Genomic DNA, 13,060 nt, shown 5'->3' with positions numbered 1-13,060 from the left:
TAACCCAGTAATAATAGATAGAGGATTGGTGATCATTTGTGTCTCAAGAGAGAGAGGATATTTCAGATGTTAGTCAGAGATAGGTCTGAATAGTACATAATGTCACTGGCAAAGAGTTCGAGATATATGCTAGATAGGTAATCAGAAAGATTTTCATTGTATGGTTGTAACGAGCGTCCAAGGGGTACTTGAACAAAGATCCAATCCCGCCTAGGCCCTGGAAAGCCTGCCGTGTCATGCCATCCTCCCGTATCCTAACCATATCTGAAGCCGGCGCGACCCCCCTGGTTTTTCGCCGTTTCCTGCTGCTGAAACAGAGTGCCTGGTTTCTGCTCGTTATACAAAACTTGATTTCTCCTTTTTCCGATTTTTGCATGCTTTTCCCCATGATGCAACCCAAAAAGCTAATGTACAAAGCCGAGAAATGAATAGAATTGTTGCCATGTGAGAAGAAAGGGAAAAAGAAGAAACAGAGGCAGAGGTGCGCTCTTGTTTATGTGGGTGGTTTGAAAGTCATTGAAGAAGAGGAAGAAGAGAAGAGAAAAGAAAGAAAAAAGAGCGTCATTTTCATGTCCATCCCCCCCTGCAATGGGTGTGGAGCATGAAGTCCACCATCGCGAGAAAGTCTCGTGTCGTAGATCCATCTGAGAAGCATATGTGCATAGGGTTTTGCTTGGATGTTTACCGCTCTGGTGATGGTGCTGGATAACGATATTGACTCGTGTCGTTAGAGGTCGTGATAGTGATCGTGAAGCCCCCTTTTAAAGGGGTATAGTATGGATGTATATGAAGTGAAGGTGTGTATGTGTGTGTCCTCCAGGGCAAGAAGAGAAGTAACAAGTCTCCCAGAGAGGAATGAAGAAAGAGGTAAAAGAACGGGCCTCTAGGGCGGAGCAAGAATCGAAAAGGACATCCGTGTGTGTCTATGGCCTGCTTCCGTCTCCTGGTGGTCCGCACAGTAGTGCCGGAGAGACTCTACTTGCGGCTGCTAATCGGCGGGAAGCTGGCCAGGACGGTGGGCCACTGCTCCATCCGGGTCTGTTCCCGAGACTCGGATCTCTGATGTTTGCTGCGAAGAATATTGGTCAGCTTGCTTGTTGTGACAGGGTGTTTTCAAGAAGTTGCCAAGATATATATACTTACAAGGGGAACGGCGTAGCGCGGCGGACAATGGGGTCCCGGACGGAGAGCTCAGTCGGCAGCTGGAAGGAGACCTGGCTGCCAACGCTGCTGACGCTGGAGGCACTGTCGTTGCGAGAGCGAGGCATCTTGAAGGATGAAAGAGGCGACGAGTCTTTTGTTTGGAAAGGTTGAAACAGGGAAACAGAAGACGTCTGTTTGCGAGAAAGTCTTTTTTGGCCGTACGGGTGAAGTAAGGAGTATAAGACTTATAGCGGTTGCTGGGGTGCGAGGAGAGCAGCAAAAGGAAAATCGGGAAAAGAAAAAGGAGATTTGAAAGCTTCAGAAAAGGAAAGATAGAGAGAGTATGAGTTGGGAGCTGGGTGCTGAGGAGCAAAAGAAGAGTCTATCCAAAGCTCGACGGGAGGGTTGGTATTTATGTTTTGGGCAGTGCAATCCACGTTTTCACATAGCATAGCAGTAAGATGCGCCCACAGTTCCCTAGCATTGAGACCATATGGCGTTGCCGGAGGCCAAGGGGCTGGATCGCCGGGCTTGGTATGCAGCTATGCACCGGGCAGTTGAACCGGCATGACCCTAGCCCTGAGGTCACTAGCAGCCTAGGGTTTGGTTCGAACTTTAAGGGAGACGACGGGCTGGATGAAACATGGGCCAGGGAGATTTGCGGGGATGCACCCTTCCTCCCATCGCCAACCAGGGGTATGGCTCTCGCATGGCTCTCGCATAGCCAGCTCGCAAAAAGAATCACTGCCCCCTGAAAACAGGGCCGCAGTCATCTGTAGCGTCATGCCGGGCCCAAAGTCTAATAGATTTCCCGCAATGGTGGCATTGCCGCATTGCAAGGCGCGGTTTTGTCGTTTGTTAGGCAAGACCGGTCAGTGGCTGGATGCCCTCAATGGTTCCTGCTCATGGAAAGTTTGTTTCCTCATTTTATTTTTGGCGTGGCCTGGATCTGCAGTAGTAGTGATATCTCTTAGTGGGATGGGAATACCAGTCGTTCCCCGTCTGCCCGTCTCTTTCTCCATGACTCGGCCGCCAGGAACAGCAAGTCCGGCGGAGACGCTAAGTCACAAATCAGCCGAGTCGCAAGAGCCCGTCACCAGACTAAACTGGCCCAGACGTGGGACGGCTACATCACAAATACCACGTTGCATGTGGGTGACAAGTCGTGTGTGGGGTGGGCAGACAAGAACGAGCTTGGTCCCCTACAACTCACGACGGCTTCCCTCCACTCCCGGCGCTTCAGACTGCTGTCACTCAGAACCCTCCATCGAACTGATTAGCTGCTGACGCAGACCAAGATGCCATGGCATGGCAGGTTTTCTGCTCATCCCATCAACCAGCGCGTCTGAGGCGCAGCCGTCGTCCCGTCTCAAATTCGTCGTAACATTGCGGGACTCTGATGTCAGCTTGGCGCTATTGTGTCGTCATGACGTTCTCCGCGATCGATCCCGTGTTTACGTGACACTGATCATCTGCATATCTTCATCTCTTCTACCCTGAACATTTTTGTGTGTCTGTTTCCCCGTGATTGCGAAGATTGGGGACTGATGTTGATGGTGTTGCTAGCTAGCTTCAATAAAACAGAGGCAAGACACTAGGGCCAAACTTGTGGAGGAAGGTTCGATCAAATCAACCCACGACGGATGGACGTGCACTGTGCAGTGTGCAGCCAGCGCCTCGTCTCGCAACGGCGCCCGTCGAGATTGGACGAGGCAGCGTTAGACGATTTAGCCCAAACGCTCGACTTGGCCGGAGTTAGATGACCCAACCAGCCGAGCAAATGAGAGGCAGAGGATGGGCGTTCCGGCGGCCATCTTTTTCTCTTATCTGACCCCCCCCGGATTCTCAGGATAAGCCTTACATGTACTACCCTCTCTGCCGGTGCTGATGTCCCCTGGCTAGCAGTAGTACTAGATTAAGTTATTAGTCTGGTCTCCACAGGGGGCTAAGTATATGGAATTGCTAGCCCACCGGGGCGGCTCTCACTAGCACCCGACCACGGCCATCATGCGACGTTGACAGAACCCTTTTAATCTACCGTGCACCGGTTTCATGAGTCGCTTCATCTAGTCCAGTGCTTCTAGACCATTTGCCGTACAAACGTCACGACTCACGCAGTGGATACGGCGGATAATTTTAGCAGGTTATATCGGCCCTGTTATAACGGCCAAGAATGCACACGACAGCAGATCATATATCGTCTTCATGTTGATGGAGATGCCCACAAATGGCCCATCGACGATGAAAACCAGTCAGTCCACCAAGCGGCTGGTCGGCATTTGCTTTGTGAGGGAGTAAGAGGGTCGCTCTTGGGGCCGGCTTGATGTGTAGAGTGCTGCTTGGTGAGTTTGGATCGAGTCTCAGAGAGAGTGGGGATTCTGTTGATCGGCGCAAGGAATGGTCATCTGCTTTGCTTACCAATTCGTCTGTCTTGCTGAGTGCCACATGCGAGATAATATATAAAACGTGTGTACAACCCAAACACGTTCTGCTTGGCAAACGCAAACGGTTCGGACCAAAATCTCAAACGCGAAGGCCCAAAGGAATTTGTGAAGAGGCATCACTCCTCTTCGTGTCTGCAATGCATGTAGATAGGGGGTAGCAGGAGGTGGTGATTGTTGCAGACTTGAAATGTTCTTCCAAATACTGAGATAAACGAACAAAACACCAAGACTCTGCCCGTGTTTGTTCGTGAGATTGGAGCCAAGCAATAGAATAGCCAAAGATTACCCGCAGGCTTACTAAGGTGATTATTGCCGAAATACAAGCCTTCCTTGCCGTCTCGTCTTTTTCTCTCCTTCCCGTCTCCCGTTGCCATCAACTCGATGTTTTCTTGGCGACCTTGATCGTCCTCCTTTTGAAGCGGGAGGTAAGCGTTCGTCTGACTTGCCGCTATGAAACCCCATCAAGTTCTTGGTTGTGATTATGAAAACACTCAAGAGCGGAGGCCAAGGAGCCGTGAAGCCAGGCTTCCAGCACCACCTGGGCGGATATTCTTGCAAGGACGAAAATGGTGGAAATTTATAGAAGACAATACAAACCTCATCAAACCCCTGAAATTCGGAACCATCCTCACTCTCAATTGTGTTCTGGGCTCCCTCTTGTTCACGACTACCTGTTTGCTCTCGGTCGCTCCGCGTCATATGTGTGGCATATGAGCGTTGAATACTCGCAAAATTGAATTTGAAAATTACGGATTGCACGCCTCCGCTGTTCTTTTCGGGCGAGAACTGTGAGAAAAGGGGTAATGTGAAAAGGACCAATAAGCTGCCCGCTGATACACTATTCTTCCCTACACAGCAAGGCTATAAAGACAGGAAACCTCATTTGATTCTAGCCAGGAAGTAGGTCTGATTTACATGACACAAACTCTTGGTCAATGCGATACTACTAATCTCCTCCATCCCCCCTTTTCCCTTTCCCCTTTCCCCTTTCCCCTTTCCCCCTTTACCCCTTTCCTCTTTCCCCCTTTACCACTTTCCTAAATATCCACATCTGTCTTGGCACCGCTATCAAATACGACGAGCATGTTTGGGTGGTTCCTGGGCCTGTTTACAACCAGCAGCATTTTGTCTTCCTACGGCTCACTTAGGCTCCGGACGGTACTCGTCTGGCAGCCTGGACGTGCATGTGTTTGATAGACCATAGCCCCATGAGGCTAGCAGCATTCCACGGCTTGAGCGGGTTGACAAGACCCCATTCAAAATGCCGCATCAGCTGCACAGCAGTTGTACCCAGAATTAGCAATTGTATTTGATTCTTCAGCAGATAACAAGAAACCCGAGAACGAGTTCATATGGAGAAAGAAAAAGGGGGTAGAGTGAGTGGGCCCACTCGGAATATCCTTACCTCGAAAATAGTCTTGTGTATCTCGATCAGAGCCACCGGCTTGCCCAGGCAGGTGTACTTGCCATGCCCGAACATGAGGTCGTTGGTGCGCCGCATGGCCCGCAGCCGGTCGGCGTCGGGCTCCTCGCTCTCGAGCCAGCGCTCCGGCCGGAACAGGTCCGCGTCGGCGCCGTACAGCTTCCGGTCCCGATGCATGGCGGTCCAGCTCGGGATCACGCTGACGCCGCCCGGGAGGAACACCTCCTGGCCGTCAATCATGACCGTGTCCCCGCCCGGCTGCACGTCGCGCGCGAACGGGTCCGTCAGCGGCGGGAAGATGCGAATCCCCTCGCGCACGACGGCCTGCAGGTACGGCAGCGACTTGGTCTGCGCGTACGAGATGACATCCTCGCCGGGCACCTTGCCGTCGCGGACGGCGGCGTCGATCTCTTCCTGTAGGGCGCGGTACACGCGCGGGTGCGACATGAGGTAGAGCATGGTCCCCCGCAGCGCCCCGGCCGTGGTGTCGGACCCGGCGACGATCTGCAGCAGCGACTCGGTCTTGAGCTCGTCACCAAACAGGCCGTTGCGCATAAAGGACGCCAGCATGTCGGCCCGCTCCTTTGTTTTGCTGCTGTCGGACTCCTGCTGCAGGTTCTTCCGGAACACCCTCTCCCGCTCCCCGACAATGTCCGAGCTGATGGTCAACATCTTGTCGAACCCCGTCGCCTTCTCGGCATCGGGCTCCGCCGATGGACCCAGGAAGGGGACGCGGTTTGTCCAGCTCAGGCCCAGGGCCATCAGCTTGTTGATGCGGCGGAGGCCATCCTCGGTGGAGCGAACTACCGACAGAGATAAGGTTAATACAAGGCCATCCATCCGTTGCTTTCAGGAAAGACAGATGAACACAAAATTCTACAAAAAGGGGGCAATCGTTGCTGTTCACATATTACCTACCAAACTCATGTGGATCGGCGTCCACATCCAGCAATCCAAACGACTTGCCAAATCCAACGAGCCCGATGACGTCCAGGGTCAGAAACTGGAGCTTGTTGGCGAGATCAAAGGTGTTGTTTCCTTGCTTGTCGGCGTAGGAGCTAATAAGATGGACCATCTTGGCGACGCACTTGTCGACATCGCGTTCAAGCTCGAGGTTTTCTCGGCCAGAGTACTTGATTGGAAAGAAGTTTAGCCTAAATGTTTGGTTTAAAGGGGGAGGAGTAGTCAGAAAAGGGGAAAGTAAAAGATGTGGCTTACCCCGGGTGCCATCTTCTTTCTCCTGGCGTCATGCTGCTCCACGTCGATCATGGTGAAACAGTTGTCCCGGCGCCAGTCGAACCGGGCCGCGTTGTAGAACCACTTGGACCGCTTGTAGCCCGGCTTCACATTGACCGACTCCCAGAACTCGGCCGAAGACGTCAGGACCGTGTTGGGCCCGACCCGGGCGATAGGCCCTGAAAAGCGTTCGTATAGTTAGTACATATATCACACTTGTAGGGTGCAGCAAGTGAAAACCACACCCCTTTCGTCACCTACCGTGTGTCTCGCTAACCTCGGTGTACCAGCTACAGCATCTCTCGCTCAGAAAGGCTCGAATGTGAGGGATGTCTGATACCCCCGTCCATTTCGGGCCTGGAATGTGCCTGAGCTTGATGTAGGCTCTCAGTCTGGAGCCCACAATGGCTAGCAACACCACGGCTGCCAAGATGGGCCATGTGTCCCGGTTTGTAGGGAGTAGATCGGCGAACATTGCGAAAATATTGCTGTTGTAGGACCTATTCTCAGTCGAGTTTGAAATGTAACATCAAAGGGACGAATTTGGCGAAAGACCAGCTACTTTCAAACGTTCATACGAGACTTTTTGTTTTTGCTCGGTTCTCCTGAAGATACGGCAATACGGCAGCAATGCAACATACCAGAGCCCCTTTTGGCGAATCGCTTGGAGATTTCCCCTCACCCCTCTCTCCTCTCCCCGGAGACAACCCTCTTATACTCCATGTCTATCAACAGCTTCCCAACAGAGCTTGGGGAACCAGATCCCGAGATACAGCTCGGCAGCATAGCACAAGGCAGATCTTAACCTAGTTTGCGCACTGCATGTCTCGGCCAAGAAGAGTCCTCTCGTCGACACGTAGATTTGCACAACATAGTATCGTCATAGTGATGTGGGACAGCATGCGGAGAGCTGCATGCATGTCAAGGAGAAGCAACGGGCTCGTGGAAACCTCTACGTATCAGGTTCAATGTGACATTGACCCAAATGTATATTGCATATGAAGTCTGATGCCAATGGGGCTATGAATGGATGATATTACTCATCCAGTAGCCAGCACGTGGGTATCATCTTACATTCCTTCTATCCTTCCTCAAGTTACATATCTCCTGATAGACCCTCCGAAAATACCCCGAGGCCGGTTGGTAAGACTCATATAACACAAAGCACGATAAGGACCGAGGCTCTCTGTCTCGGTTGACTGATTGGCGGGCGAGGTGGTTCCCCTCAGCATTCCGTCTTGGCAACCCACTCTCCTCGCAGTGTCTTACCCTGGCAAAAGCAATACCCCGGCGGGAAATGCAGAGCTAAAATATCGAACCCGCTTCAGCCCTGCAGCCCCCACAGGAGAATCGACACGGCATATTATTTGGTAGCAAGCGTAGCAAGCGTAGCAAGATCAGCTAATGAACGCCTGCAATTTTTGTGGGCGGATCGGGAGTGCCGCCTGAATACATCGAATGTTGCGACGGGGGTCGACGTGACGGGACGTGAGTGGGTACATGCATATTCGGATACCGCCCCCAACTGCATTGGGAACTTTTAGCTCGCGCGTAGTATCTCTAGACGTGATAGTGACTATCACATATATCTTGTTTGCTTTTGAGGCTCCATCACACAATCCAACATCGCTCCTCCACCACGACCTCGAACGAGTGGCAGTCATCATCGGCAAACAATATGGAATGTCACGCCTCGACTCTCATCGGTTGCTATAGGTTGGGAGGCAAGAGTTTGTCCGAGGCTGCAGTCTAATCCAACAAGCCAAGCACGCATAGCCTGGTGGACCTCCCTCATATAGTATCCCGTTCTGTGCTTGAGAAATGTTCCTTCTTCCGGCTTCAGCTCAATGCCATGTGAGTCAACCGGCGACAGGGGCTATCATGTGCAGCTTTGTAAGCATCGTGTATGATTGTCAGCGTGTAACCAACCATCGGGGCGACCCTGTGATCGGATAGGCTCATTTTCTGTCCCGGGAATATTTTTTTTTTTTTTTTCAATTCATGACAAGGCTCCCCGGCAGTTGTATTGTCATATGTGCTTGACAATATAATTTCATTTTCCCTTTTCTTTTCTTTCTTACCGTAGGTAGGACTACATGTCCCAATATCTTGGCCGCACTTAAATGTCAGCAGATTACCTCGAAGGATTCTTTGCTAGGATCCTTTGCTAGGATTCTTTGCTCACTCAACCTCCATTCGGTTGTAAAATCTATTGTCACACGTCTTACTTCTGGACGAGCTGACTAACTCTAGGCATAAGCCCGATGTAGAGCGCCGTACTGTCGTTGCGATAGATTTTCCCGTGGCTTAGACAGGGGCGACAAACTGATATATGTATATTCATACTGCACAACTCGAACAGGAGCAACATTGTACAACCCAAACCATACTGTCCCACAACCCAACATTCACCGCATTTAACAATTCATCGAGATTATTCTGCAACCAGACACCATGACGGGCCAAGCTTACCTCGACCCCCAAAACCAAGCCTTCGCCGATTTGACGGCGACGATGCCCGGCTTGGACCAACTCCCCGTGGAAGAAGTACGCGAGGCATTAGCGAAGTTGAACGAGCACGAACAGCTGCCCGGGGTGGACCGGAACAAGATCACGACACCGGCAGCGCGCGGGACAGAAACATGGATCTATACGCCGACAGGGGCCAAGGGCCCGCTTCCCTACATCTTGTACGTCCACGGAGGCGGCTTCATGGTAGGAAGGTAAGTTGAGCAACAAACTCTCCCTCTTCAAACAAGTAGCTTGGATATTTGGTTATATTAACCAGTTTGTGCCATTTGTTCAGCATGTCTATGTATGACGGCATGGTGACTGAACTCGTCCTACGCACCGGCTATGCTGTTGTCTTCCCCGAGTACACGCTGGCACCCGAAGCAAAGTGGCCCGCACAGCAGGAACAATGCTTCGAGGTCCTCGAGTGGATGGCTCATAACGGGTCGTGCCATAATCTCATCCCCGACAAGTTCGCCCTGATTGGGGACAGCGCCGGAGGTAAGTCATAAGCCCATACGTTGTCATCGTTGCTCATACCCCAAGACCCTTTCTCTTGTCATCTGCTGATCACCCGGCGACACTTCCGTCCAGGCATCCTCATCTACAACATGAACGTCATGGCGCAGCAGAAAGGCCTGCCCGTGCCCTACAACGTCTTCATCAGCCCCATGGCCACCCTCGACTACCTCCACAAACAACCCACGCCCAGCGGCTTCGAGTTCTGGGACGGCCCCTTCCTGACCATAGCGCTGATGCGGCGGTTCGTCGACGAGTACGCCCCCGCGGGTACCGTGGACCGCGCCTCGGAGCTTGCCAGCCCGTCTACGAACATGTCCGACGCCGTGGCCAACAAGTTCGCTCCGTCCCTCATCGTCACCAGCTCCGCCGACGTCCTGCGCGACGAGGCCGAGGCCATGGGGGAGCGGCTCCAGCAAGCCGGGCGCGACGTTGCCATCTTTCGTGCTCATGGCCAGCTGCACGACCCGGCGGCGCTCGAGCCCTTGCGGGGCGGGCCGACGCCCCAGATGATCATGACATTGATCGCGGCGGCGCTGAAGGAGAGGCTGGAGTGAAAGGAGCAACTGGAGAGGACGCGACAGGGCTTGTATGTATAAATTTGGATGTTGCGCAAACAGTTTTCTCAGTAGTAATTGAATTCCTAGCTCTTGCACTTTTACTATGAGTCCATCGCGGAAGAAGCAATAACCTCGTTTGAAATATGACTCATCTCACATAGGTGAAGAAGTTAGAAGATCCGGCGACCGGCAGCAAAGGCTGGGTTAGGATTGGCCCTCAAGCAGCCGGCATGATATGAAGCTTCGAATGAGGCACTGTGGCGGCGATGGCCCAGCCCTGGCTGTATTCTTGAGGAGGCTCGATACCGGAGTTAACCATGACTGAAATGGTGTTGATGTTAGTGACATACACGACGGCCAGCTACGTTTTGGCTTTGAACGTGTGGTTAAACACAGAGGATAGCAGTTGAAGCTGATCCACTCAGCTACGGTCACCAATTTCGTAAGAGACGTTCAATTCTGCGTTGCAATGGAACGATTGGCCATTCCTTGCAGATCTCGGGTTTCCATGCCTAGCGTGGACGACCGTATCATGCATATCGAGTGCTTCAACCGCGAAGTCACTAGAATGGATCAGGTTCCCGTGGATGACGGTGGAGAAGATGCCGGTCCGGACCGGGTTCTGGCGACGCCCAGTGGTTGCAAGCTCAGTGAGGCGAGCTCCTTTGATTCCGTGCACATCTCAGCTCTCGAGTGAACGCCGTCGGGATGCACAAGTACAGCGAGTACAAATCATCCATGAGTTTGCGCAGACGAGGAAGCTCTTTTTCATATCGTGCCGCGTGAGCAATGCAGCCCGCTCGTTGATGATGCGCGTGTGCAGGCGGCCGCGCCGCGCCCGAGGGCCCGGAGGGGTCCGAGCATGCGGGCCCCTCCCTCCCTGCCACGTTAAAGAATGAGAAATGGGGTGTCCATCGTGGACCGACCAGAACAAGCCTCGTTTCCACGTGAAGGGACATTTTTGATCTGTATCCGAGCCACCAAAACTACACCGCTTACTTTAGCGTTTGCCGTTCACTTGGTTGCCCACGTAGCCGGAAGAGGAATCACATACATATGTATCAGACTATTGGGCTTCGCCTGTGTCTTTGCCTGTGGCGAGAACTGTGAGTTGATGCAGGCAAGAGAAGATTGTACGGTCCATTTTCAGTGAACGGCGATCATATTGTCAACAGGCAACCTGGAGCAGGGCCTCCAATCCGTCAAGCCTCAAAGTTTAAGAAGTCGGGGTTGACTCGCGAGCATGATCGTACAAAAGTAGAGAAGGAGCGATAAGGATATCCCCAACCCAACCTGGATTGACAGAATGACATTGGCACTTGCCATATGTAGTAGTAGGTTGGCTACTTACAGTTTCCATAGATGCAGGCGCACGCGCCGTCTGGCAACCCAAACCTTGTCGATTTGACATGTCAAAAACGAAGGTATTGGGTACTGTTGGACGTTGTTGAAGTCACCAAACACACGACTTGCCGCTGTTTGTCGCAGATCGCGCCACAGCACAGCGAGTTGAGCTAATCTGCTTGGCCCGCGCTTGCTCCGGAGATCGGGCCATAAAACCAAACAAGAACAGAACAGTGCAGATAGCGGTCAACGCAACGTGTCCCCGTGTCTGCTGCGATTGATGGTGTCATAGTGTCACAGCGTTCTGTGTTATACGAGAGTTGAGTTGTCAGAGTGTTCCAACTTTTCCCTTCCAACCCATTCCGACCCCGTTGTCCCGGGCGCGCAAACCTGCCACCTTGCAGGCCAGAATGCAGGCTGATCAGAACACTGCCAGCCCAAGGGCGTCATCCGAGCTACGAATCCGGAAACAGGCTTGCGTGGCAGCCAGGGGTAGGTTTGAGGCTGGAGCCTCTCAGGACCCTTTGCCAAGGCCGGGCTAAGGGCGATAGCCGCCACCAGAAGCTCTAGTTCGCTGAGCCCGATTGGGTTTCAAGGGGCCTGGCCCGCCATCAGACCCACTGTCTCCGGCATTTTATAGCCGGCGAGACCGTACAACTATTCGATGGCGAGCTGAGCCACACAACCCCAAGGGAGGCTGAGGGCTCCAGCTTGCCGACCTCTCGTAAACTCGGGGGACGTGGCCTGAATATTAAAAGGACGTGAGCTTTCGTCCCTTCCTAATTCAAAGTCTACTTATTCAGGACTTGCAAGAGTTTCCACATTCTCCTTCCTCTACAACTTACAGACACACCTTCATTACACAACATCATTCACCATGAGCTACTACGGTGACAACAACCAAGGCGGCGGCTATGGCCAGCAAGGCTACGGCCAACAGGGAGGCTACGGCCAACAGGGCTACGGCCAACAGGGTGGCTACGGACAGCCGCAGGGCGGTTACCAGGGCGGCGGCGGCGGCGAGGCCTCATCATTTTACAACAACCCTGCATCTCAACACCAGCAAGGCGGCTACGGCGGCCCGCCCGGCTCTGGAGGACCCGGCGGTGAGGGCGGCGATGGCGAGAGAGGACTCATGGGCGGCATGGCCGGCGCTGCTGCCGGCGGCTTCGGTGCCAACAAGATGGGCGGCGGCAAGGTCGCCACCGTCGCCGGCGCCCTGATTGGCGCCTTCGCCGGCCACAAGGGCCAGGACGCCATCGGCGACTGGAAGGAGGAGCACCACGAGAAGAAGGAGGAGGAGAAGCGTCGGGAAGAGGAAGAGCGCCGGCGCCGCGAGGAGCGCAGGAGCCGCAGCCGCTCCCGATCCCGGTCGGGCAGCCGCCACCGTCACCACCACCACCACCACAGCCGCTCGCGCTCGCGATCTTCCAGCCGCCACTCGCGTCACCACGAGTCCCGCGGCGAGTCCACGGTGACCGTCCAGTCGGGCGACACCCTCCGCATGCTCGGCGAGCGCTACGGCTGCTCGTGGGAGGAGCTCGCCCGCCACAACGGCATCTCCAACCCGGACATGATCTACCCTGGCCAGAACCTCCGCATCCCCGGCCGCTAAAGGTCGTGCGCTAAGAAGCTCGAGGGGTCGAAACCACTCGAGGTCGGAATATGGGAAATTGTCAACAAACTTTAGTACTGTTCCTGGGGGGAAACTAGCAAACTAAATGAAATAAGCGATTTTGAGCGTTGATATTTAAGCTCATACAAATTTCAACGATCTGTGCCTCGCCTTCTGTGACTGCGCAACCCAACAGGTACCTACTAGTGAAATGGTAAAATTAATTGACTGATTTAGGCACCAAATTTCGGTGTACAAGCGCGTC

General features: G+C 53.3%; 5 protein-coding genes across 5 annotated transcripts; 3 read left to right on the top strand and 2 right to left on the bottom strand.

The window, feature by feature from the left end:
• Positions 1 to 975: 975 nt before the first annotated feature.
• Positions 976 to 1,268, bottom strand: PG985_008860 (uncharacterized protein; the record flags this gene model as incomplete). The annotated part of the gene is made up of 2 exons (XM_066828628.1): positions 976 to 1,093; positions 1,144 to 1,268. The coding sequence occupies 2 exons, from the start codon at positions 1,266 to 1,268 to the stop codon at positions 976 to 978; spliced, it is 243 nt and encodes an 80-aa protein (XP_066683540.1).
• A 3,463-nt stretch (positions 1,269 to 4,731) lies between these two features.
• On the bottom strand, positions 4,732 to 6,721 carry PG985_008859 (uncharacterized protein; the record flags this gene model as incomplete). The annotated part of the gene is made up of 5 exons (XM_066828627.1): positions 4,732 to 4,860; positions 4,993 to 5,813; positions 5,929 to 6,142; positions 6,229 to 6,425; positions 6,508 to 6,721. The coding sequence occupies 5 exons, from the start codon at positions 6,719 to 6,721 to the stop codon at positions 4,732 to 4,734; spliced, it is 1,575 nt and encodes a 524-aa protein (XP_066683539.1).
• A 1,979-nt stretch (positions 6,722 to 8,700) lies between these two features.
• PG985_008858 (uncharacterized protein) lies at positions 8,701 to 9,833 on the top strand (the record flags this gene model as incomplete). The annotated part of the gene is made up of 3 exons (XM_066828626.1): positions 8,701 to 8,969; positions 9,053 to 9,258; positions 9,352 to 9,833. 3 exons carry the CDS (start codon positions 8,701 to 8,703, stop codon positions 9,831 to 9,833), a joined length of 957 nt encoding a protein of 318 aa, XP_066683538.1.
• A 511-nt stretch (positions 9,834 to 10,344) lies between these two features.
• PG985_008857 (uncharacterized protein) lies at positions 10,345 to 10,533 on the top strand (the record flags this gene model as incomplete). Its single annotated transcript, XM_066828625.1, has 1 exon — positions 10,345 to 10,533. One exon carries the CDS (start codon positions 10,345 to 10,347, stop codon positions 10,531 to 10,533), a length of 189 nt encoding a protein of 62 aa, XP_066683537.1.
• A 1,524-nt stretch (positions 10,534 to 12,057) lies between these two features.
• On the top strand, positions 12,058 to 12,795 carry PG985_008856 (uncharacterized protein; the record flags this gene model as incomplete). The annotated part of the gene is made up of 1 exon (XM_066828624.1): positions 12,058 to 12,795. One exon carries the CDS (start codon positions 12,058 to 12,060, stop codon positions 12,793 to 12,795), a length of 738 nt encoding a protein of 245 aa, XP_066683536.1.
• Positions 12,796 to 13,060: the final 265 nt, after the last annotated feature.

This window comes from Apiospora marii (genome assembly GCF_038362585.1).
Source record: "Apiospora marii strain CBS 49790 chromosome Unknown utg000005l_segment0_segment0, whole genome shotgun sequence".
Lineage (NCBI taxonomy): Eukaryota > Fungi > Ascomycota > Sordariomycetes > Amphisphaeriales > Apiosporaceae > Apiospora > Apiospora marii.
This window is presented reverse-complemented; position numbering and strand designations above follow the sequence as displayed.